The sequence below is a fragment of the Sesamum indicum genome, linkage group LG11, assembly GCF_026168435.1.
Source record: "Sesamum indicum cultivar Baizhima isolate 11 linkage group LG11, ASM2616843v1, whole genome shotgun sequence".
In the NCBI taxonomy this organism is placed as follows: domain Eukaryota; kingdom Viridiplantae; phylum Streptophyta; class Magnoliopsida; order Lamiales; family Pedaliaceae; genus Sesamum; species Sesamum indicum.
The window spans coordinates 13,272,800-13,298,922 of NC_142667.1; the positions used below are offsets into that span (position 1 = coordinate 13,272,800).

A 26,123-nucleotide genomic window follows, 5' to 3' on the forward strand; every position below is an offset into this window, starting at 1 on the left:
AATGAGAAACCTTTTACTGGTTCTAACACATAATTGAAGAGGCTACAGAAGTACCATCACCTCCAAATTCATGGACTACTATTTCTCAGTTCAACTCTAGAGAAAAGGACCAACTAAAGCGTGATGATATTACTCCTTGGCTGTGTTTAACCGACATCACTTAACTTCAGTGAGACCACAACAATTTGCCAAGTATCGTGTTTGCCTAAGATGGAAACGAAGAAGAAAGCTGAATAAAAAGAAGGAAAAAGAGTTTAGTAGTCAGTACACCAGTCATTTTGAACAAAATTGGGTTTCTCTGCTCTAATAATTACAATGTCATGTCAGCTTTTAGCTATCCGCTACATTTTCTATCACCCTGGTTAAGTGATTTTCATCTGTTCAATGAAATCAACGTCTGCCCCTTCCAAATCTCTGATCGAATCTACAAATTTCTTCTTTTTCTGCTTGTTTTGTCCCCTACACCAGAATCACTTGGGAGATGGCCAATCCCCGGCTAAAGAAAACAAATGCAGATGCAGAACAAGCCAGCACATGTCTAATTGTCGCTGCAATTTTTTTGCTCACAAAGAACAGACAACCGTTTGGAAGCCAGCAATTGCATATGCCATAGAACGCACATTCTCCATGTTGACTCTGAAAGTTCTGGATGCATAGAACTAAAATACGTTAGAACAAGAGAATGTTGAAGAACAATATTGCAAATAGACAATTGGCATAAAAATATTAACACAGTTTTAATGTAAAGAAACTCACCTTAAGCAAAACAGGAGTCCAAAAATTAGCATGGACAAGGCAACGACATACTCTAACAAGGCAAACTTGAGATGTACTTCCAGAGCCCTTCCCTTGCCAAAAATAGCTATAGTAACCACAGCCTCCAGCAGTGAACTATTCTCCATGCGTGCAGCTCCAATACTTCTCTGGTTAACATTAGAATCATTGATCTTTGATTGACTAAGGTGTCCAACATACTTCTACAAAACAGGATGCAGCCAAAACAGCGACAATATCCACCATTTTCACAATATATATACAATATTGAACGGCCAAATCCAGGACACCAGTGAGGATAAGAAAGACAACATACTTGGTCATTTCTCGCAAGTTATGGGTGTCCCACCACATCATTATTTGTAATAGCTCTCAACCGATCATATGCAGTCTGAATTTTGTGCCTTTCCTCCAAGGTCAAGTTTGTCCCTTCGGAAGACTGTAGAGAAGTATGAGGCAGTGATCATGATGTTAAGGAAATAGAGTCACACATTCTCCAATATGTTGTTAAGAAATAGAGTTAATTACACATTCTCGATCTGAAATAGCTTATTACCAAATCCTCTCCCTCTTCTATGATTACAAAAACCTTCCCTCCAAATTTACCACATTTGGTAAATTTCCTGCCATTAAGATTTTAAACAATAAACAATGACGTTGATGAAAAAGTTCAACGAACTTACAGTTTTCCCTTAACCTAACTACCTTTATATTTCGTTGACCAAATACCCCTAATACAATTCAAAAACAGAGTGCTGCATGTGTCAACCAGATACATAAAGAGTCAGGGTGACAGGTTCACAATTAACTAAGGTCTCGTAGGATTAGGTTTCAAATTGAGAATAAAAACAAAAAACAGGGAGATACTTAATTGAATAACTTTTGTTTGGGTCTCTTAATAAAGTAAACATAGAGGTGAGCTTTGATAATCATGAAAGGAGGAGATAAGTTGGTAATTCAGCTAACTGGAAGTACCTTATAAAATATTATTCTTTATACTTACCACACAAGAACGCAAAGTTAATCATCACAAAATGTAAGTCAAGCAAAACATGAACGTTCTTATCTTCTTGTATAGTTAGTGTTTAAATATGTAAATAGAAGCTGTTTCTTACCAGTAAACTGAGCAGATTCTGTAGCATAGTCCCTATTTCAATCTCGCACGTCAACAGAATTTGTTGGATCTTGACATCTTTATACATGTGGAGGAGTACGGAGCAGATGGAACATACCATAGTTGAACGATCAACTGAGGGATAATGATGATGGGTACCAAGTGAGGAACTAACCTTAGAAACCCAAGATCCCATCACATTTAACACAAGATTTAGTAGTCTTTTGCTACGTTGAAACAGATAAAAGGAAGGTAATAGGTAATATCGTCTTCTTTTTTCTTCATGATCACCTTCCCGAACATTCTGCATCAAATAACAGGTTTCAAGTGAAATATAAGAGCAGACAGATAGGCAACTAAATAAATTAATGATTCTGACACGAAATAAGAGTAACATCAACTTAAAAGATCAAAAAGAAGTTCACTCACTGAAACAATGTCGGTCAAGTATTGTGGAAGGACATGGCTTATTTTGACAATACTCTGATCAGTAAGTCTAGTTGGTCTTGAGTCTAGTGTGATGAGCAATCTCAGAAGAGCACACTTATTGTCCATCAGTGTTTCGCCACACTGAGGCAAAGTAAAGTTAAAATTTATGAATTTTTTTCATATCAATGTCAATAAGCATGGACATTATGAAGGGAAAGCTGACATGATACGTCTGCAGAAGCAAAAGTTTTAATAACATAGGAAGAAAATCACCAATAACAGAAAGACAAAGAATTAGGATCCAGGTTAATGGTAAGAGAACATACTATCTGATCGACAATCATCTTCTCCAGCATCTGGAAAACAAGAGAATCATCGCCAATCTGTGACAAAAATGAGCAGACAATGCTGGTAACATATTTAAATGTCTTCTGATTAGACTTCCCATCATCCTTCACAGCAGGACCGATGTTCTCTGTTAGGCAATCCAAGATAGTAATCTGAAGTAAGAAATCAGCAATAATTGGCCAAAAATAGAGCAATAGGCGGAGTACTAAGCAGAATGACGATGATTGTTTCAGAAACTCCAAGTTTGAAGAAAATGAATAACTTATTGAGCCTGATCTGCCCCTCCACACCCCCCCCCCCCAAACACACACAAAAAAAAGGCATTTATTAGGTCAATTCGAAGAAACTATTTGACCACCCCAATGTTACTCCCATAAGTTAGCACATGAAAATGAACTGAAAGGACAACAAATAGTAAGTGCATTTGCGTAAAAATGGCCAGTAAATTCACAAACATCAAGCTACTTGCATACCCATACATGTGAAACACTGTCAAATTGGAAAAGACTAGAGTAGAACTTTTAACACTCAGCCAGTTTACAAAATGGCTTTCATGCCCAAAAGAGAAAAAGAAAAAAAAGAAGAAGAGAGAGAGACAACCAGATATGAGAGCAACAGAATTAATTCAGAAGGTACCAGGATAAACATGGAAGCGTGAGAGTAAGGTCACATGGAAACTTGTGTAATCTGGAAATTGGATATGTCCAGCTCTAAAGGCGGAGTGCAGAACTTCTAAGATACGGAGAACCAAATATGGCTCGAGATCATCACCTGTGGTAGAGTGACAAGAAGAGTTCATAAGTAACTCGTATTCTACCATAGAGGATACTTTTCCGACAGCACATTCTCTTTCTGGTTGTTTGTTTAATGACAATACGACCTACAGTTCTGCATGTTCCTTTCTGATGATAAGAATGCTCTTACGTAGACAAATATGAACGAACTTAGGGTTACACAGCCTAAATAACTGATTCATCTTGCTTTCAGATGTATAATGTAGTGAGGTGGGTCATGAGGACCCCCCCCCCCCCACCACCACCACCAAAAAAAAGGGTAAATTACAACCTTCTCCTCTGTGGTTTGGAATAATTACGAATATCCCCTAGTTATTTAAAAAATTACACATACCCCCCATGTTTGATGAAGATGTATGAAATTATCAACTTTGTCCTTACAGTATTTTTTTTTTTTTAAAAAAAAAATAAAAACTCATAAAAAAATCAATTGGGTGGATGGAAAAATTTTATAAATTATAAAAAAATTATCCACTTAGTTAAAAAAATTAGAAAATTTTACAAAATAAATAAAATTATAATTTTTAATCCACAAGGGCATTTTGGTCAGTTCACCACAAAAAATGGATGGAAACCTAACGGATTGAGCTAATTGTTCGACGGCCATTAAAATTAGGGGATATTGGTAATTTTTCCAACAATGAGAGGGTAGTCGTAATTATGCCAAACCTCAGGGGAGGTTGTTGTAATTTACCCAAAAAAAGAAAAAAAGTTTCAACTTACACAAGATAAGAGGCAAAAAGATGAGGCGCTTCTTGACCCAATCACAGACACTAGCACCATGTATGTTTTACTAGCAGCGTATTATTTTAGTTTTGACAGGTATTAACAAACTAGAGTAATAAAAATAAGATACCTTCAAATTATTTCTCAAAAACATATTGTTCCAGCAAAGAGGCTATATCCTTAACAGAAAAAATAAGCACCATGCACAACGGTATATGGTAGACTGACAGCAAAGATCATACATAATTTAATAGCAGTATCTGAGATAGAAAACAGAGTGTAACCCAAGAGCATGTATTTTAAAAAATACAAAAAGTGAAAGCAGCACATAACAACACATTAATGACTATAAAGAATCCTGGGAGTGTCATAAGATACTTACATAAGCAACATGAGATTAGTGACTGCAGAAACTGGGAGTCCATGAAAGAGAAATAATAAAGGCAACAGATGGCAAGCTCCTGAATATCTGCTGCGAGCCTCACGAATGGACCATAGCATATGCCTGCAAAATAGTGTATTACATTAAACATATGGCACATGTAGCCAAAGGAGAAAGGAAGAATGAGAACCAGTTGTACCATTCTCATTTTGTCTGCTAAAAAAACCTCCAAAACTGCACTGCAAAGTATCAAATTCCTGAGATAATGGAGAGTCAGCTGGAGTAGCTTGTCCCACAAGAAGTAGAAGGCGCAACACAGCCTGCAGAAAGAACAACATCAAATAACGGAGTCTGGCAGAGGCAAAGTAAAGATTGTTTGCTAGAAGAAAACACCAAGTAGTTCGATACCAAAGCAGGGTCCAGAAAAGCACCTTGGAACATAATGGGTTTTTGTCGTCCAACAATAACAGCAATAAAGGAAGATCCTGTATCCAAGCAATCTGATATTCTACTAATGCAGGATCACTTGGATGGAGATAAAGCCAGCTCCTTTCCTGTTCCACAAATAAATTTTGATTCCGATTTTATATAGAAACACCAACTTGAGGGAAATAAATCAAATTCTACTCCCAATAGGGCATCATCAGCTTCCGTCCGGAGTATATAGTACAACAATAGTCATAAAAAATTTAATCTGAAAAAAAGAATTATCTTTTTATGTTAAATGCGCAATGCTGATCTCCAGTTCTTAAGGAAATGAAGTTTCATCAGATTAATAATGCAAACATATAACCATTAGATCATACTCACAATATAATCCGCAAAAATTCCATACTAATCATAGTTTTTTAAAAGTCTCAAGATTTCTAGTTACCAAAATTGAAACCATTAAAAATTCCCAGTTCCCATTGTACAGATCAATAAGTAGAAATAAGTAATGTTTTCAACACAAATGCCATAAATTTCCTACCACAACATCTTTAGCAGCAGCTATGTGGGAAATACTATACAAAAAGTGGATACTCCATTTGCTATGCTTTCTTAATTCCTAGCGTCCGAATAAAGTCAGAAAAAGGTTGAAATGACAAAAGGCAATCCAGTTCAAGTAAATTTGAAACCAAATGCAGAGTATCTTTTTCACCCTCCCATCCAAAAATGATGCAGCCCTCTATTTCCCAGACCAGATTAATTTGAACTAAGATAGTATACAAACAAGAAGTAACAGTATAGCCCACCTTATATCTGTAAGCCATTTAACTTTCATCTATATGAATTTTAAGTGTAATCATACTCTGAACTTTTAATTTGGCAATAAAGATTTTCTTTTACCAGTTTCCCAAAACACACTTAGCAGAGAACATGATAAGTTAAACATTATCTATGGATGCAAGGTGATAGATAAATTAACATGATCCTAAATGTCATTATCCATATGTCAGAGTGCTGGAAAGAACATCCAATTTAACTCAACCATTTTGACAGAGACATAATAAGATGATTTCACAATTTGTGGCAAGCAAACATATCATATTGGGTTACTTTTGATGAGCTTTGACTATGTGTTATTACAACTATTTACTTGAATTGTTTTCTATCAGGAGCTTCAACCAATATCTTTGTTGAAGATATTAAATATCAAATGTTCCTCCATTCTAACAACTTAAGCAAATGAGGTAACTATTCAACATGGCATCAAAGTCATGCCAAACAAAAGGTCTTAAGTTTGACTCACCTGCTTATGGAAAAAAAAAAAGAAAAGAAAAGAAAAAACATGTGCTAGGCTTCACAAAATGAATATTGCCTGCACACGAGGAGGCATGTTAAATAGATGAGGTAGTCATTCAATCATTGTTTATAACACTTCAAAATGATCCAGAAACCATACACATAACATGAATGATTAACGTCAAGCTAGGATTTACAAATTGAATATTATATTCACATGAATTTTAGTATTTGAGTTACACACAAGTGCTTGTAATTTAAGACTCAAAAATTAATCCTAGAGTGAGATGACAAAAAAATAGCAAAGTAAACATCTCACAGGAGCAAGCATTTCTTCAATTGCAGAAAGGCAAGCTAATTTCATTGAAGAGTCTGGAGTACAGTTCTTGAAGACCACAGTGAAAGCCTACAACAATTGATGAAGGTTACAATTGACACACGCCTCCATAAATAGCTAAGAAGTATTGAAAGATAAAACAAGTAACATTCATAAAAAAACCAATTAGCAATCAACTAATTGAATACGTAATTACAGACCTGAAGAATACGAGACCTCCAGTCACCACAAATTTGCATTGTTAATTTTGGAATGTATGGTATGACTGGAAGCAAATGTTTTTCATGAAACACTTTACCCGATTGTATCTGCGAATAATATGAATATCATAAATGGAAATATGTCATATGGCTGAGTAAAAATGTTAAACAAAAAAAGTTCTGATGTATCAGTAATGGGAAACAATAAGGAAAAGAACCTAAGGACCCCAAATGACTATCACTGAAGTCCTCCATGTTTTACTGTCAAAAAAAAAAAAGAAAAGAAGTCTTCCATGTTTTTATGTTTAAGGATCATGGATCAAGTCAGAAAACAGGAAAGAAGCAGGATCAGAATTGAAACTACGTGGAGAAACAATAGCATTTCATGGTATAACCAGCTGAATTCTATTTGGTAGTGTTTTGTGCAAGTACCAGACAAAAATCTCAAAGATCTTATATCTGTAAGAATAAATAATATAATTCAATAATCAACACCTTTATAGACAGTGAACCTTCAACGAATTCCAGGAACTTTTCCAACAAAGCAAAGGAAGAGCAGTCCCAGTTCCTCAACTGCAAAAATATTTTGGCAATTACAGTATTTAGCATGAAGATTCGATCTTCATCCTGCAAGGCACCAAGTAAAGCAAAATTAGAGATTATGTCCTCCCAAAAAGAACAGCAGTATATATAAAATTGGCAATTACACTATCAAAATCACAAATGTAAAGTAACCAAGATCATGGCCAATATAAAGTAGAGGATGCATTTATTATTCAATATAGATGATTGCTTTTGGAAAGGCAATGTAATAGTCACTTCTGCCTAACGTTTTATTTTGCCTGTTGCTCCAATTGGCCCAAGCAGTACTCAAATTTAAAAGGAGCAAATAAAACTTATGTCATCTCTAAAGACGGTTTCCAGAGAAAATATCATTTGAGATGCAAAGGAAATCAGCTACACCAATTCACAATATGGGTCAAATATACCTTCCCAGAGAGATGAACCAGGTGGAGGGGAAAAACATCCCATAATTTCTTTAACAACATTGGTGATAGAAATTGATCATATGTGGTAATATCAGGCTTCTGACAAGGTGGAAGAACTTGTGGATCTGGTTCACTTCCATAAGTCCCGCTAACCAAAAACCCAACTATGAGATCTATGCTCTGAAGAATAAATTGCATACAATCACATGATTGCAGATCCGGTTGGGGGGTACTGTCAACCAATGGCATGAAATCCTGGAAGCAACCGACAAGAATGGGCAAAAGATCCTTCAATTTCTTGGAAATGTCAGTAAGCCCTGCCAAACATGGAAGCAGAGTGCACAACTGTCAAGCACTTTTTTCCAAACTAAGAATTGAAGGGGAAACATTGAGCCCATAAAATATTATATCTCGGGCTGTCCCAAAATCATGCAAATTGGCAAAAATAAGCCATAGAGATATTATAAGGACATACCACATGTGAAAACTATAAATTAGTAACAGTAAACACGGGCAAACAATCCCACAACAATCTTACTATCTTAGTTAGCCAAGTTTAAGTTTTCTGAGAATCACAAATCTCCAAATTTTATTGATTTGGGGCTTTCCCATTTCTGAACTGTTAGCAAACAGATAGCGGTTCCTGGAGCAGACAATTACATATATCAATCAACAATGTAAATGCAAGTGAATACTTCAAGTTTCAGACTAGAAACTCATGTCAACAATTATGAACCGTCAAAGCATAAACGAGTGGGTCACAAGTATTAGATAGAAAAAGGATATCCATTAAGTATAATGATTTGGCATCCGAAAAATGATGGTGGAACAGAAGAAGCATTATGAAGCCATAGTTTATTCCTCAAAATTAGGTGCAAAACAATGGTTACTAGTTGTCACATGGTATGGAACAAACCTTAATCCAGGCAAACCAAGTAGCTTAAGCAAAAGAACCAACTAAGACCATAGGTGCAACTACTATTGAGCAACAACTAGAGAACTAGCCACTCACTTTCCTCCATCAACACCATGTTTCCTTCAAATAAAGTTAGTCTTGCCCCAATAAAAATCTCTACTTTTGTAGAGGACCAGCATCTGGGTTTGAAGAGTGACATAGAGTGAGGTAATACTTTTGGGATTCGATCGAAATGGACAGTGGTATATGGAACGGAATCCTTGCCAAGTTTTGATAGGTTGCAGACCAGAACTTAACATCATATATGCAAACACTTGGAATATTCCGAGTTCAAATAGATGTTGCAGGGGAAAGTAGTAAACTGAATCTGTCCTCTCCAATAAGGGCATGTCATTTTTGCCAGTTATCCATCATTTACGTTCCAAAAATTGACATCTCTATTCCATTGCGGATGTTTGAAGTAACGATGAAAATCATAAATTCATCCGTGTGAAATTGTCTTCAACCTTACATGTTAATCAAAATGAGACTCTACTTACTCCTTCCTATATGCCTTTATTATTCTCCCGATTGGGATTAATTTAAATCAATCTATGGAATTTGACATGTTAACATGTGACTGAACATAAAACAAATGAATTGCAAAAGAATACAGATATGTAAAAGTTTTACCAATACATTAAATATCAATTGACCACAGAGACACATACCCACACACAGTATTCTCAGGAAGAGTTCCAGATGAACACATGAAAATTAGAGAATGGCGGTGGCAAAGACCAGGAACTGATAGCAAGAATAAAGTATATATCAAACCAAGAGAGTCAAAACTGTTGTACAATATTTTTAATGGACATACAGTAAGTTGAAAGCTAGGCAAGAAGACTGGAAGATAATAGAAATAATTCACCTGCTGTGAGTTAAAAAGATTTTGGAACTTACCAATAGGTTCTCTAGCAACCTCAGGCTCAAAAGCATGAAGAACGTCAGGAGTTGGAATATCCTGTAAACATCAGCCTTCAATGAGTATTCTATCTAAAGAACCATCTGATACAAGAAACAGATACTCTGGCTAGCAGTCGAGAAATGATGAAATTCTAACAAAGATAGCTGCAGATACAGGCAATTGCATTATAATACATGGCTTAATTAATATAATTTACAACAAATAAATACATAAAATTGCATGCATAGACACAAAACATTTTATACATATATATGTATGTATGTATGTATGTATCTATATGTATGTATATTCTCAAGAAGAAACATGTTATTATGAGACGGATGACCTGAAATTGAAGAAAAAGAAAGAATACTCAAAAAATCCAATGTGTATATTAAGTAACGGCGGTATAAAGGCAATTCGAAGTAACTTCATACATACACACATGAAAAAATCTTGACCATTAAACTTTACCTTTAGTAACTGGGAATTAGTTTGGGGTGCTAAAAGAAGGAAACAAGGGCATTCGATGGAGATAGAGCAGCTACTGAAGTAAAACCCAAGATTTTTGGGAAGATTAGTGCAATAAATAGAATGGCACATATAAGCTCATCTACGTAACCATAACAAAGTAGCTGTAGATTTTCATTGTCAGATGCCAAAGACACGGGATTAAACATCCTTTTTCACATTGTACCAAGTTAGTCAATGCAACCAAGTCAGTAATTTCCTTGAACAGACAAGTGAAATTAGAAATTAAAAAAAAATTTAATAGCAACACTATCTGAGAGAATACATTTTTAACTGCCGAGTGATCTTCTCTCTCATTAGATGGCAACAGTGATAAGCAACGAATCAATCCAGCTAGAGTGCTCTTTAATTTGCTCTTCTCCTCTAAAAATTTGTTCTTCCGTAACATGTCTTCATAGTTTTGGAGAATCTACAAATTGGATGCAAAAGTTTTAGACAACGAATGATGAAAATAATGTAGACAAATTCCACAGATTCCTGATGAGCACACAGAAAGAAAAATCAGTAGTCAAACGTCAGACTGCATCAATTGACAATTTTCACACGTAAAACATAAAGATCAAAAGCCAAAAAAAAAAAAAAGAGGAAGAGTAAACTACATCTACCGCAACACCAAAGATGAGAGAAGATGCTAATTTTCTTTTTAAAAAAGACCTAATTTAAAGCTCTGACCAGCTGAATCACAGCATTCATTACTTTCTTTTGCTAATTAACAAAAATGCAATAAAATGAGAATAACAGCACAGGCTAATTTACAGAGTATAGCAGCTACTAATGGATAAAATGCAGTAAGGGTCCATATCAGAAATGAAAGATGTGAGCGTACCTTTTCAGCATACAAGGAAAATGAAGGGGGGTAAAACTGGACAACAAGGTCGAAAAATTTGAAAGCCATCAAACGCACATCAATTGCTAAATGGGTCATAGCACTAAAAATATATGCCATCATCAGGGAAACTAATGGTCCTTGGTTATCCTGTACAAGAAAATCAGAATATCAACAAAAGCAATTCCATTTTTCCACTTAATTACTTAAAAACATCTGAGAAATGTTACTATCAGAAAGTCCAATGTGTGCTACCGTTGATTGCGCTCACCAACAAACTATTAAAGAAAATACAAAAAACAAACAACATGTCCGATTATAACAACTGATGCTCTGGTTCTTGAGAGTTGGGAAAGTTAACTTTCAAACTGACAGAAGACTAAAATTATCTTCCCTAGTCATTAATAACGCTCCATGTATTTCTTTGATATTCATAAAATAAAACTTTGTTTAAGTGCATTCATGGTCAAACTCCAGACTCAAAAAGAAAGTCCTTTAAAGATTATGTATCCCTTGTCTCTATCCCCACTCAGGAATCCCCTCAATCTCATCCACCACCACCAGTTTATATATGCTTCAGCCGTATAATAAATAAATGAGACGAAAGACCTGATGAATATAATAGAATAAGTACAAGAAACTAAGAATGTTCATATAAACTTCCAATGACTGAATGATTCCTATGTTTTCTGGATCACCTGTGCTTATTGATACATAAAGCACCTTACAATATATCTCCACATAAAAATGAAGAACACAGACATGCTAAGTTCTCAGATAATAAAGACTAGGTTTCCTTTGAGCACAAGAACTCAGCACAACACAGATTCTATTGCCTGGAAAACAAAGTGATGCACCAATTAAAGCCTAACAGAAAGTTGTAAACAAATGCTTTCCTTAAAATGTTTTGAGAATCAGACAAAATAACCCTAATTGAAGATTTCCAGACACTGGTAAATACAAAGATAGAAGTCTAAGATTTGCTACAGTAAATATACAAATAATATTAATAAGTACCTTTGCGCAGCCAGGGAAAATTACTGACTTGAACAGTTGATACAGCAGCTCACGAACCAACTTGTCATCATCACCAATTCGCTCACGCAGTTTCTCTATAATAGCAAGTTTATGCAACTTCAGCTCAGCTGGATGCTTAAGCAATATATCTCTGATACCTAGCAGCGCATCTGGGGAATGGATAACACCCACAATGAAAAGAAAGACAACACACAGAAACCAAACATCAACATAAATTACGAAAGACAAGATAGCACATGTACTGGTTAATCTTGTTCATTTCACTTCAATAAACTCAAAATGCCAGGAAACAACAGAAGAAGAAAATCACCTAAAGAAAAGATTTGATTAAAAAGGATCCTCACACAGGATCCTTGACGTCTTTAACCAGACTATGGGTGTAATCAACAATCAAATCAAGCGACATGATTGAAGCTAGCCAACTTTACATTTACTGAGAACAATTGCCCCACCAGTTTGGGTTAGATGATATGTTTAATAATAAGAACTTGCTCCAGTCCCAACTTAGTCTCAGTTTTAAGATAATGATAATAACTCCTATGTTCCTGTAACAGATATGAACTAACATAAAGATTAAGGGAAACATCATTCAACTTTGGCAAACTGCCTACTTAGCCACAAAATATTGAACCCTAACTGAAGGTTTGAAATAATAACTAAAGCAATTATAATGTGTTCTTTTGCTGGCCCACATATATGTAAATGGGGGATCACTTCAATAAGAGAAAGGAAAAGAACAACAACAACAATAATAGCAACAACATTTTGCAACAACAGTCATTAGTTTCCTCTTATTTCAACCACAGATGTCTCTAGTAATTTATCTGCATCAAGAGAATTTACACATATTTGGACAGCATATTCAGCAGAATTTCAGCACCTAACCAAAGGTAAATAACAGAATTGGAATGAAAAAGCCCGACCTTTTCGGACATGTATATTGTGATGGCTTGTCTGCTGAAGAAGCTCCTTGAGTGTCAATCCCTTTTTGCTTACTGCTAAACCAGCTTTTTCAGACGCTATACTTTGCTCTGGAAGAACAATCGCTTTCGATTTTATTTCAGTGTTTGTTGCATTCTTTGGGGGCGGCAATTTCCTGCCGATTTTCCGCCTAATTTTCTGCAAAAGCAAATTTTAAAAATTGAGAATCATACTCATCATAGCTTGAAAATCGAACATTTTCATCAAGAATTAAAACTTCAACAGATTAACGAACTTCTGATCATTACTTTGAAGTCCACCCCGCGTTTCTGGGGCTTTTTGGATTGGGATTTAGGTTTCACCATTGTAAACCTTCTTCTGCCTGGTTTTCCAACAAACTACTGTGGAACCGCTAAACTGGATAAAATCTAAAGGCAATTGAGGAGGTGTTCAACTCAAGTTTCAGACAAATAAAAAGAAATCCAAGACCTCGAACTAGGGTTTTTGAGGTTTAAGCAATACAGAAGGGGAGGTGAGATTGGCAGTTATTTTAACTGTAGGAAGAACTGCCTTCAGAATTTGAGCTATCTCAACTTACTTTGGGCCTAAGTTTGAAAAGCCCGGTAATATATATTAGAATAGTAATGGGCCTCTTGCTGTCGACTTAGAAATATATCATCCGTTGAACATCCCCAACCAAAGCCCACAAGTCCAATGGGTCTATAACCCCACTTAGGCTCAATCAAGTCCATTGTTGGCTTCCAATTGGGCTGGCCCATTAATATATACTTCCAGCAGGCCACCTGATCTAAGGCCCAGCAGCGACAATCAGCCTAACAATCGGCCCAGTAAAGTTGCCCATATGCTGTAAGTATAGCAAGCTTAAGATTATGTTAAACTAGCCGTTGTAGCACGTCGTTTCTATGTGCATATAATAAGTAATATTTTACATATTAAAATATATTATTTATAAGAAAAATATATAAATCAGGAAGTTGCATTAATAAAAAGAAAGAAGGAAAAAAATAGTAATTTACACAAATCACTCATATTTTTTGTACAATAAAAAATACACTACCCACGGGCCACGATGTAGTTTACAACTACAAGAAGTAATAGTACTTATAATTTTGCAAATAGTAAAAAAATATTTATAAAATTAAATATAATTATAGGAGACGGTGGTATAATTTATCTTTAGTTTTAGGGATAATTACATTCCCCCTCTTTTAAGATTGGTATTTCTACACTTAGACTCCATGTGGTTTGAAAAATTATATCTAGACTCATGAGGTTTGCTATTATCTAACAAATAAGTCATTTTGATAGTCAAAACCTACTGAATTTGTTGATATTAATAAATAAAATAAATAAAAAAAATTATATTTACCATAGATTGATTTATTACTGATTTATTGCAGGTCAAATATTTTTTTTCAACTAAACTACCTTTATAACAGTGAAGATATACTTCATCGCATGCATTAACGCGTGAAGACGTCAAGGGTAATTTAATCATAAAAATATTTATCTGACATACAATAAATTAATAATAAGTTAATCAGGAATAAATATAGTTTTTCTTTCAATTTTTTTATTAGTGTTAGCAAATTTCATGGTTTTTGACTAATGAATGGGCTTATTTGTTAGACAGGAATAAACCTTAGGAGTACTAAATATAATTTTTCAAATTACAAAAAATTTACGTATAATTATACCAAACTTGATTAGAGGGGAGCGTAATTATTCCTTAATTTTATGAAGCCATAATTCACACTATGTTTGGACATACGATCTCTTTTGATGAATAAAAGAAAAGGTAAGATTGAAAATAATATTTCATCGGAATATTGTTGTGGAGAAGATATGAAGAAGAAGAGGAGGAAAAAAAAGAAAAGAAAGCCGACAATCACGTAACGGGATTATGGGATCAATAATTTATGAGAAAGAATGGGGTAGGGAAAGTGACAAGGAGCGTGATTAGAAAGGATGATGAGGTGCATCATTACCCATTAACTCACAACAATACTAATAATAATAATAATAATATAATATAATAATAATCCACGTAAATCGCATTTATTGGTCATGTGACAATCATACACCTACCTAAACATGACTCTTTCACGTTCTACTTCTACACCCACAAATCTCTGACGTTGATGCACCACTTTCTTTTATTTACCCCCATAATAATTTGAACATCAAAGTGATGTTGCTCTTGGGTCGTGCCACGTTCTAGGCTTAGTGGACATTGACATTTCATCTCCGTTACTATGTTTTAAGAATTTTCAAGTATGATTAAGACTATGATTTGAGGAATATGTTTGTCTGGGACTGAGTGGGAGTGGGAGGATTAACAGGAACATGTGTGGGTTTGTGGGTGTGGGTTCAAAAGGACAATTGATTCAGACAATTCCTATTTTCAGTTGTAGTTGTAGGGTAGATGGGTCCACTTCCTTTTTACCAGAATGTATTTTTGGAATTTTAATTATTATTATTATTATTGCTAAAATAATTATGTTGGTATTTTTTTTCATATTTACATATGTTTTAAAAAAAATCTCTTAATTATTTCTTAAAACTTTATGCATAGTAAAAATAATAATAATAATCTTATGTTACATATATTCCTTGTTAAGATCATATAACCAAAGATGACCTTTTTTTTTAAGGGAATACAAGAGATACTATATAATAAACTTACCGCATATATATATGTGGGATCTAAATCTAAAATTCTCTGTCAATTGAAGAGTTTTGAAATTTCAACTTTACCATGAAATAAAGTAAGAAAATATACATTACAATATTTCAATATTAATGAATCTTTGTTATAGTAATATCTAACTTTAATGATTATTTTTGGGTGTAATATCCCTTGTTTCTAAATTTTCATTTGTGTATTTTTAATTTTCCTTAAATAGGGCAAAATCTTGTGATCATAAAATCTGAGGGAAATACATCAACTTGCACCCTTATGCTTTTGAATCAATAACAAGAGATAATGCACTATGATCAGTGGTGTTCTATACTTGGATGAGGATAAAGGGGCAAACATCAGAGACCATCAATGAAATCTGAAACACAGAGCTCAGGAAGCAACAACATGAGATGAACAATGTTCATAAAAAAAAAACAAGAGAATAACATATGCAGCTTTGAGTGGCTGACTGTTTCTGCTGTTCTGTATCTACATCCACAAGATCAGTATTAGAGCCGACAAATAGACATTGTGAGCTCTAATAGAAACTTGTCACCAGAACCAATAGTTTCAAGAAATAAAATAGAACTCCACATGGAAAATAAACCAAGTTATCTACATCAAAACAAAATTGCAGAGTACCTATGCTACCGCCCATCGACTGAGGTGAAGGACTCAGCAAATCCAGCAGGTCTAGCCGGGATGCTTCCCTTACTATCCTCGAGGTCCATATAGCTCACATCTTTTGATTCAGCTTCTTGCCAATCCTTGACCATTTGGTTAAGTGGGAGGCTATAGTCGATACCGCAATACTCCTCCGTATCATCAGCAAGTGGTTTCCACTTCTCTACAAGGGAGGCCAGGACATTAACGGCATGGCCCATGTCGGGTCGTTGGTTGGGTTCTCTTGCCGTGCAGTGACCAGCAAGCTCAGCAACAATGGAGATGCTCTCTAACTTTTCTTCTTTGGCGTCAAGGGCTGGGTCTATTGCTGCCATTAGCTTGTCTTTGCTTGATTTGATGTGCCAGAACCATGCAACTAAGTATTGGCTTTCCTCAGGCCTGTCCTCATCAAGTGCCATCATTCCAGTTAATAGCTCCATCAGCACAACACCAAAACTGAAGACGTCTGCTTTTGTCGTGATTTTACCTGTGACTGGATGAGGATTGAAGTTTTAGTAAGTTGTTGTTATGCTCAGACTACATAGAGAAACATGGTAATAATAGAAAAGGGAAAGCATGATGTGTCTCAAACTGGAAGACTAGACAACAAGGCAGGATAAACTAGTTATGATAGTCATCACCAAACTAAGATTTACATACCATTTTGTGCAGTGTATCATAGAATAACATGAAAAATGAAAAAAGGTAGAAAAAAGACACCTTAAATTTTTCTTCTAAAAGTTTCTTTTAGAATTCGAGGAATGTTTACAGTATTCAATCACACGCGACTTTAAATGACAATTTCAAAAGCATTAATTGTATTACTGAGTAGAGATGGCACTTGCACGATTCAATAAGTACATTAACAGATTACTGATCAGAGAACATATGTTCAAACAAGGGAAATTTAGTTAACTAGCAATGTCACACACTCAGATATAGGAGGTGTAGATATTTTACTTTAATGTTTTAACAAACTGAGAAACTTACCAGCATATTCAGGGGCCAAGTATCCAAAAGTTCCAGCTAGCCGAGTGACTACCGATTTCTCTCCATCAGGAGCAAGTTTAACCAGACCAAAATCTGATACTTTTGCTCGAAAGTCATCCCCGAGTAAGATGTTTGAAGATTTAAGGTCTCTGTGTATGAAACTCTGGTGCGCTAGAGTGTGAAGATACTCCATTCCTCTAGCAACATCGAGGGCAATATTTAGCCTCCTCTTCCAAGAGAGAGGCTCCAGCTGCAATTTCTTCCAATGAAAAAGATGCTTGCTAAGAGCCCCCTGAGACAAGTACTCATAAACCAGAATTCTTTCATTTCCGGCAATTGAATATCCCAAAAGAGATACCAAATGCCTGTGACGAACTTTAGACAGAACAGCAATTTCAGATTGAAATTCATCCAACGCCTTGCTGCTAATTACCCCGGCCTCCATTCTTTTTACTGCTATTTTAGTTCCATCATCCAATTCTCCCTTGTAAACGACCCCAAAACCACCACGACCAAGTTCGTTTTCTGGCGCAAAATTCTTGGTCACGTTTCGAAGAACTTGAATTGATATGACCAGATTTCCGGCCTCGACCACATGAGATCCACTACTATTCAAACTTGCAGGACTACTAGTGGTCAAGGAAGAAGCACTTCTATTTGCGCCATCTGCAACCACAATCTTGACCGTGTTATCTGAATCAGATGGATCTCGTGGATGAATCACAAGGGAGCTTGGAGCAGGTTGTCCCTCTTTTCTCTTTTTATAGAAATAAATAGAAACTGGCAAAACCAAGACCACCAGAAGTGCAAAACTTGCAACTGGGGCTACAATTACAAGTAACTTATTGGAGTGTTTTCCTCCAGTGGGTTCATATGTAGAACCGGCAGAGTTAGGTCTAGACGGTGAACCCTGAGAATCCGACGTGCCATTACTTCCGGACGGGGATGCTCCAGGAGGATTGGAGTTTAATAGAGAGTTCCCTTCTAAAACAAGCTTTACATTGCTACTAAATCTTGGAAGAGGAGGCGAGATATTGTTCTCACCCAAATTCAACAGTGTCAAAGATTTCAAACTAGTCCAGTTCGTTGGAATTGGGCCTGACAGGTTGTTGGACTCAAGATAGATATGAGTGAGGGAACCGAGGGCTGCAATTGAAGGGCTTAATATGCCAGAAAGATTATAATTGGGTAAGTTTATGGTAATGATATTTCCACTGGGATCACACCCTATTCCTAGCCAGGAAACTTGGCATGGATTATTACCTGACCATGACTGGACAAGCCTGGAGGGGTAATTCACCCCATCAAGAAACTCTAACAAAGCCATAACATCTGGGGCACAAGGAGCTCCTGGATTAGGAAGACAGAAAGGGTTTGATTCATAGGTTGCATTAACAGCTTTGAATTTCGGCATAGGACCCATGAAACGATTGTTATTCAAATCCAAATGAGCTAATGCCATGTTTGCCAAGCTAGCAGGAATGAGACCAAAAAGATCATTCCTATTGAGATTAAGATCCTGCAAAGAAACTAAATCACCAATGTTGTCAGGTATTTTACCTGAAAAATGGTTCCCATGTAGCCAAAGACTAGTGAGTGACTCCATGGTCGCCACTACATCAATCGGACCTGTCATACCCTCAGACTGTTGATTCAACCAAAGAATTGTCAGCAAAGACCCCCTAAAGCTCTCAGGAATGCCGCCAGAAAGTCGATTTAACGACAACTTCAAGACCTCCAAAGAGGACATATTTCCCAAGAATTCAGGCAAAGGACCAGCCAAGTTGCAACTCATCAGAGTAAGATTTTTCAGCTGAGCTGAACTCTGCACGTCAGACGGCAATGACCACCCAGTGGTGGCATTCAGAGGGTTATAATCCAATGCCAAAACCTCCAAATTCACAAGCCCTTTAAAGAAATCTGATGGGATTGTGTCAAAATTGTTGTAATCCAAATAAGCGTACCGCAATTGCGCCAACCCACTAAAAGATGGCAAATTCCCACTAAACTGGTTCTGTTGAAGACCTATATTCGACAACATAGACAACTGATTGAAATTCTCAGGCAAAGGGCCCTTTAAACCCAAACCTCTAACCTGAATCTGCGAAACCCTGTTGCCAGAACAGTATATGTGAGGCCAACTCGGAGGACCACAAGGGTCATCTCCAGTGGCCGGCCATTGCAAGAGCTCAGCATTTTCCAGACCTTTCCTGAACTGATTCAGAACAGCTAAATCTTTGGGGTCTGTAACACCACGAACAACTGAAACACTAAACACAAAGAAAGACACAAGAAATGCTATCCGGGTACAACCCTCCATGGCAAATTTTTGAAGAGGAACAGCACTGCACAAGCATTGAGAATTCAAAGAAAAGCTATAAGAGCACTCTAACGACAGTTTCTTGAGAAGCCCATCTGAAATCTTGGAAGAAAGAGTGGTAGAGAAACATGGGACATGGGCTCTTTGTTTCAGATCAGAAGAATCCAAGGGGAGGGGGGAGTGATAATTGGAGCGAGAAATACGGCTGCAGAACCCTTAGTGGTGGTGTGGCATAAGCAAGACTAGTAAACAGAGAAGACGAAATTAATTAACAACTGATAAAGGAAGAAACTTTTCAGTGAAACTTGTTGTGGAAGTGAAGACACTGAAAAAATGTGGATCTTTGATGAGAATTTTTCAAATCCTGATCAAGAAAAAGCAGATTGCGGGATAAATCTGAATCTCAATTAGTTTTCTGTTAAATTGTGGATAGGGGCTGCGTCCAATTTTTTTGTCCTTTATTCAAAACAATAATAATATATCAACAATAACAAATTTCATCTACACAATCAATACATTAAAATTTTATTTACTTAATTTAGATATCCAATCAATTTTTTTTGTTTTTCTAAAGGCGAACTCAATATAATAAGAGAATAAATGATTGATTGTAATTCCATCAAATGAGGTGGGATTAATTATTCTGCAAAATCCACCGGCCCAAAATAATTTTTTGAAAGTCTAATTTATCTAAATTCTTATTATTTTCATTTTGGGTGCTTTGAAAAAATCATTAAAAAAATAATAATTAAAAACTAAAATTGCTAATTGAATTTCGAATGATCGTTCTGTCTTATTAAGGCTTAATTTGATATTTCATAATATTTTTTCAAATTAATGGCATACTAGTAATTTAAGCTAAAATTATCACACATTAATTCAATAACTTCATCCCACAAAGTAACTAATATATTACATAGTCCTATCACTACATATCCATCTCACTAATTTATATCATTTTAATCTCATCACACAAAGTAACGAAGCCTAATATTATTAAAAATAATAATAAATTACGATACGTGATATTTCATATAAAGTGAAACAAATACTTATATAAAGTGAGACCTAAATCGTGGCCTCCAATTTTATCCTGAAATGGTGGAAATGGCATTTTCGTCTTTTTAGACGTGGTTTCACAGCAGTATTTTAGGATTGCATTACATTATTATTATTTGTGATTTTTCATGGATAGGGCATCTTTTGGTTTGTTCTGGAATTCCAATGAACCTGGTCTTCATTTTTACAATATGCTTTGTTTTTTTCTTTTTAACGGGATGCTTCTACGGTTTGCTCTAAAGAAGATGTTGCTGCTCTGTGTTTCTGTCTACGGCTCCGTTTTACTAATAATAATAATAATAATTTTTCATACATATATAGCATAATTCAAACCTATAACACGTATTTTTACATCATAAAACCTCAACGTAAACAATTAAACTAATTCCTCAACCCATATTTTTTACTATATTTGTCATAATTTTGACCATAGCTAATGTTTTGGCTATACTTGCAGAAACAATGACCAATGGCCATTGTGAAGCCGTAGTTGATTTGTATTTGCCATAATTTTCTTCTTCTGCTATAGTAATTAACCGTAACAGAAAATCATATATTTTATATTGGCACCTTATAAGATATTTTTAGAACTTATACTAAAATGTTAAGTTTTATTCTACAGATAAACTTTTAAAATATTTGGATAAAATAACTACCAACAACAATTTTGTCATGAATATTATCAAATTTGAGCGAAATTTTTAAAAAAATATGAACTCGTTATTTTTTAGTATCTTAGTTTATAATCTTACAAGCTCCTCCCAAAAAAAATTATCAAACGTTTTCTAATATCTGATGTTTTTTTTTGAGAAAATTTATGAGTTCAGCTAAACCCTCTAACTAAAGTACCAAGTAGGCACTAGGCACCCAAATAACCAATGATCGCTTAGTCTTAGTAATTAAAGTTGACCATTTGTGAATAAGTTTGCATTTATGGGTTCGAGTTCCACCTTATGTGTGTGTTTATATTATTTAATGTAATTTTACCATAATTTGTAGGAATAAATACTTTCTTTTTTGAGGTTTGGTGTAATTACACGTAAACCTCATGTGGTTTGAAAAATTACATCTAACACTTCTAATGTTTGTTTCCGTCTAACAAATAAGCCCCCATTAGTCAAAATTCACTCAATTTGCTGACATTAACAAAAAAAAAAAAAAACAGGATAAAAATTGTATTTATCCCAAATTGATTTATTGCAAGTAAAATAGATCTTTTTATGATCAAATTATCCTTGTACGTCTTCACACATTAATATATATGATGAGGTATATTTTCACCGTTATATGTGTAGTTTAGTAGGAAAAAAATTATTTGATTTGCAATAAGTTAGTAATAAGTCAATCATGGTAAATATTAATTTTTATTAAAAAAATTTTATTAATATCAGTAAAATCAATAAATTTTTACGTGTAATTTTTGGGATATTAGATGTAATTTTTCAAATCAAATAAAACATATAATTAAACTCAATCTCAAAGAAGAAGAGTGTAAATAAAATCTATTGTCTCGCTCAATACGAATTTATGTTAATATCAAATATATGCTTAGGCACCTACTTAGGAGTCTAGGACATAGCAGGTATCTAATTAAATAATCATCAATGCTAATTTTGCATATTTATTTAAGATTTAGGTATGAATGTGAAAGAAGGTCGAAAGATATTTAACTTAGAACGGGTAGCCACATGACCTACCCCAGTTTCCATGTTTAGATTTTTGGGAACAGATTGATTTTTTATTGCATGAGATGTTGTTTCTACGGTAATAGTAGATGATGGTTAAATTTAGTTTATTCGATATTATTAATTAGAGTATGATTGTTGTGATGGTTTTTGTTAGATATTGATATTGATATTCGACAGGAATGATTGTAATCGATTTATTTTAATTAATAATAATTTATTATTTTTACTTTAAAAAGAAATGTGTTTTCATACAATAGCAGTTTTGAGGAAGGAGTGATGCATAATAAATGAGCAAATGAGAAGAAGCGTGGGTTGCATTTAGCATTTATAGTGTGTTGAGGTATATGGTTAAGGGTTCACGCAGTCATGCGCTTCTACATTTATTATGCGCGTGTTGATGTTACATAATTACCCGTTTATATTATTACATAATTTCAATTTTGCAGACAGTTGTGCCCCATGAGAAAAGCTACTAGAAAGTCCACTTGCCTGCCACCCACACTAATTCTCAATTATTGAATTCCCAATGCTTCACCCAAAATAAACGTAGTATTTGTGTGGGATTGATGAGTTGGCGATGATGGAGGTCAAATGAAATGACAATGATGATGACAACAAATATATTCATACAAAGCTTTTACCATAATTCATGTGGTGCTCATTTTTTGGTGCAAATTGTTGTGAATTATTGTTTTTTATGATACACAAAAATTATGTAGTTTGGATTATTTATGATTTATATCATCAGCCTTTCATAAGAAAAGCTTTCCTTTTCACTTAGATTCTCTTACCCAATTCTTTTCAACCCCAAACAACCTTTTACCTATTTTCGGACCACAAAATTATGACAATACTAAGAATATGTAAATGCGATTATTGTGACTTTCAGTTTTCGATGTTTTTTTTTTAAAAAATATATAATTATATTATTATATCAATACTTTAATAAATTGAGCAATATATATATCAGTTTAATCATTGCAGAAATATTTGATAATTAATACATCAATGTAATTAAAAATAATAAATGAAACAAAAATTACAATAATGTGAGACACATATTCATACATTTGGTGGTCAAATTCAAATCCATGACTCCGAACTTGTTCACGTGACCTCAGCCTTAACTATTGGACCAAGACATCATGGGTTCAATATCTTTTCTATTTCTCTTTATATTTTCTGCCAAAAATTCAAATATCCAATCATAAATGTAGTTCCAGAAACTTGGCAACGTAAATATCTAATGTTGTACTTGGATAGATGGATTTTTAACCTAAGAATATCAAATTCATGAAACCTGTTTGAATAAATTCATATCGAAAAGAATTTGAAACTAATTATTAAAATTTTATTTTTTTAAATTATATTTTGTGGCATTATAATGATTTGTAAATACATTTAATATGAAATCATTTGAAATTCTTTTCTGAATCTCCCAAATTCCTCGAGAAATTCAACTTGGGGTAATTATCTGCGGTACCTTGTCATCTTTTTTTATTCCGGAAAAGGGATGTAGAATAAAAAAAAAAAAAAACACAATTAATCCCTACAATTTTTTTCATTAGTTTTAAATAAATTGAAAGGTGTGGATTATTGCTTTGTTTGAACTTTAGGGTGGTCCTAAATATCAGTAAGTGGATGTAAGAAAAATAATCTACTGAACATTTGTATCACTCAAAAATTCCTCGTATTGACTGATAGACGTTGATGAAATATTTGTATGAATATGATGGATTCCTAAGAGAGAGGGAGAGAGAAAGAAGGTTCCTTTCGTTTGACTTTTGAGGTATTCCTTTCGGAAATTTACTTACAAGAATGTCTAAATCACCGGAAATAGAGGAGTCTATTATTTTTCAACTCGAGACAGCCTTTTACAAGAATTATAATGAGATAAATATCAGTTTATAATATAAAAAAAAAAAGAAAAAATAACTCGGGTAATACACTAGTCGCGTTAAGTTTCTTTTTTGTTATTTAAACAAAAAATAGGAAAAATTAAATATTTTAAAGCAAATAATAGACTATTATAATATTTACTACGCAGTACAATAATATTTAAATATTGAGCACTTGATATGGGGGAAAATATTAATTTTGCAGCCAATTAGGCATTAAATAAAAAAGACTTAAAGAAAAAACAAACAAAGCAAAACGCGACATCCTTTTTCATCATATGCTAAAAGATACACAAAGTTGAGTTTGAACGCTTTCTACGGCAAAAGACTGAAATAGTGTCATAGTCGGTAAATATATTTGCTTCCACGTTTCTTAGCTGCCTATTTTGACTTCCACTCCACTAAATTTAACATCACCTTATGTACGTGGGTATATAAAATATTTCTTTAAATAGAATAAATTATATAATTTATATACGCATAATATGTATATTTTAAATAGAATAAAAAGTACAATATTTTTTTTAAAAAAATAGAACCAAATAACACACCAAGAAAACAGGAAATTAATGGCCCGGAATCACTTCTACTCCAGAGACTCTGATTGATTTAAGCGGTGTTTGCAATTATCTAAAAAAAATGTATGTATCAGTTTATTATTGGAAAAAATATTTTTTATTTATACTACCTATTTTACGTTGATTTAAGCAAAAAATTATAAGTAATTCTCTATCAATTTTTATACCATACTGATGAGTTTGTAAATATGAAATAATTTTCAAATTTTAATGTTGATTAACTACCATTTTTTTCACAATTTATTTGGACTACAAAAAAGGCGGAACTATTGTATTATGTATACATACACCCATCTAGCGTCATCAACTGCTTAATTTCATAACCAATATACATACTAAATAAATGTGTAGATTCTGTATGAACAATGGGGCCACCGTCGGTGAGTCGTCGCTTTCAGTTCCACCCTCAACTCAAATACAAAATAATCTTTCCATTACATAATTGCAATCAGACAACCAATGATAATCAAAATTCTATGCAAGTAACAAAACCCACAAAATTAGTACAAGATCTCCCAAATCCAATCATATGTATTTTATCCTATTTCTTAATTGAGCATTGGATTGCTGGTAATAAACGAGCTTTGGTGTGGAGTGGCGGTGCAAAGGTGTGTTTTGATTTAGGACAAACTTTGGGCCCCAAAGTATGATAAAGTTAATCTTTTTGTCTGGGATGTGTAGGGGAAATAGTGTTCAATTAGTCAAAAAGATTAAGGGCCCCTTTCTTTATAATACTAAGATTAATAGATTAAATTGTTCCTTGCAACTTAGGTTTTGTGACGGATTTTGTCTCAGATTCGTTGTTGGTGGTTGCCCGCTTTTAATAAAGACTATATATCTATATTCAAATTCTCTTTTGCTTTTGTTTTTGGTTATTATATTTTAGAAATAGTAGGCGGAGAATCTTGTAATGTGAGGGGAAATGAGGTTATCCATCCGGACAAGCTGGAATGCTTGTGGCAGTGGGTGGATTCCTGTCTGAAATCCGTGACAAGGTTAGGCTTTGTTTTGCTAAATGTTTAGCAAAGTCTGAGCTCATTGTGTCGGAGTCATGTGTTTAGTTTATGTGAATGCAGTTGTGATGTTATTCTGAGGTATAGACTTGACTCAGACAGGTTGGCCACCATGTTAGATACCCCCAGCCATAAAATTAAGTGTCAATATTGTGAGTTGTGACTGTTTGATGCGTGAATCCATGTTAGCTACGACGAATTTCTTTGTGGAGAA

General features: G+C 34.4%; 2 protein-coding genes across 6 annotated transcripts; both read right to left on the reverse strand.

Moving 5' to 3' along the window:
• Positions 1-211: 211 nt before the first annotated feature.
• On the reverse strand, positions 212-13,561 carry LOC105173986 (uncharacterized). Of its 5 annotated transcripts, none has more exons than XM_020698103.2 (20): positions 13,305-13,561; positions 12,999-13,194; positions 12,055-12,224; positions 11,038-11,187; positions 10,477-10,620; positions 9,677-9,737; positions 7,819-8,135; positions 7,325-7,456; positions 6,830-6,937; positions 6,612-6,698; positions 4,999-5,121; positions 4,767-4,887; positions 4,568-4,690; positions 3,302-3,436; positions 2,644-2,792; positions 2,318-2,458; positions 1,890-2,192; positions 1,091-1,213; positions 757-918; positions 212-645 (listed from the first exon to the last, which is right to left on the reverse strand). In XM_020698103.2, the coding sequence occupies exons 1-18, from the start codon at positions 13,359-13,361 to the stop codon at positions 1,109-1,111; spliced, it is 2,622 nt and encodes an 873-aa protein (XP_020553762.2). In that variant the 5' UTR covers positions 13,362-13,561; the 3' UTR covers positions 212-645; positions 757-918; positions 1,091-1,108. The 5 variants fall into 5 exon arrangements, with proteins under 5 accessions (XP_020553762.2, XP_020553761.2, XP_020553760.2 ...); XM_020698102.2 differs by having other exon boundaries at positions 757-923; XM_020698101.2 differs by having other exon boundaries at positions 757-977.
• A 2,481-nt stretch (positions 13,562-16,042) lies between these two features.
• LOC105173987 (receptor protein kinase TMK1) lies at positions 16,043-20,084 on the reverse strand. The gene is made up of 2 exons (XM_011095931.3): positions 17,354-20,084; positions 16,043-16,856 (listed from the first exon to the last, which is right to left on the reverse strand). Exons 1-2 carry the CDS (start codon positions 19,671-19,673, stop codon positions 16,348-16,350), a joined length of 2,829 nt encoding a protein of 942 aa, XP_011094233.2. The 5' UTR covers positions 19,674-20,084; the 3' UTR covers positions 16,043-16,347.
• Positions 20,085-26,123: the final 6,039 nt, after the last annotated feature.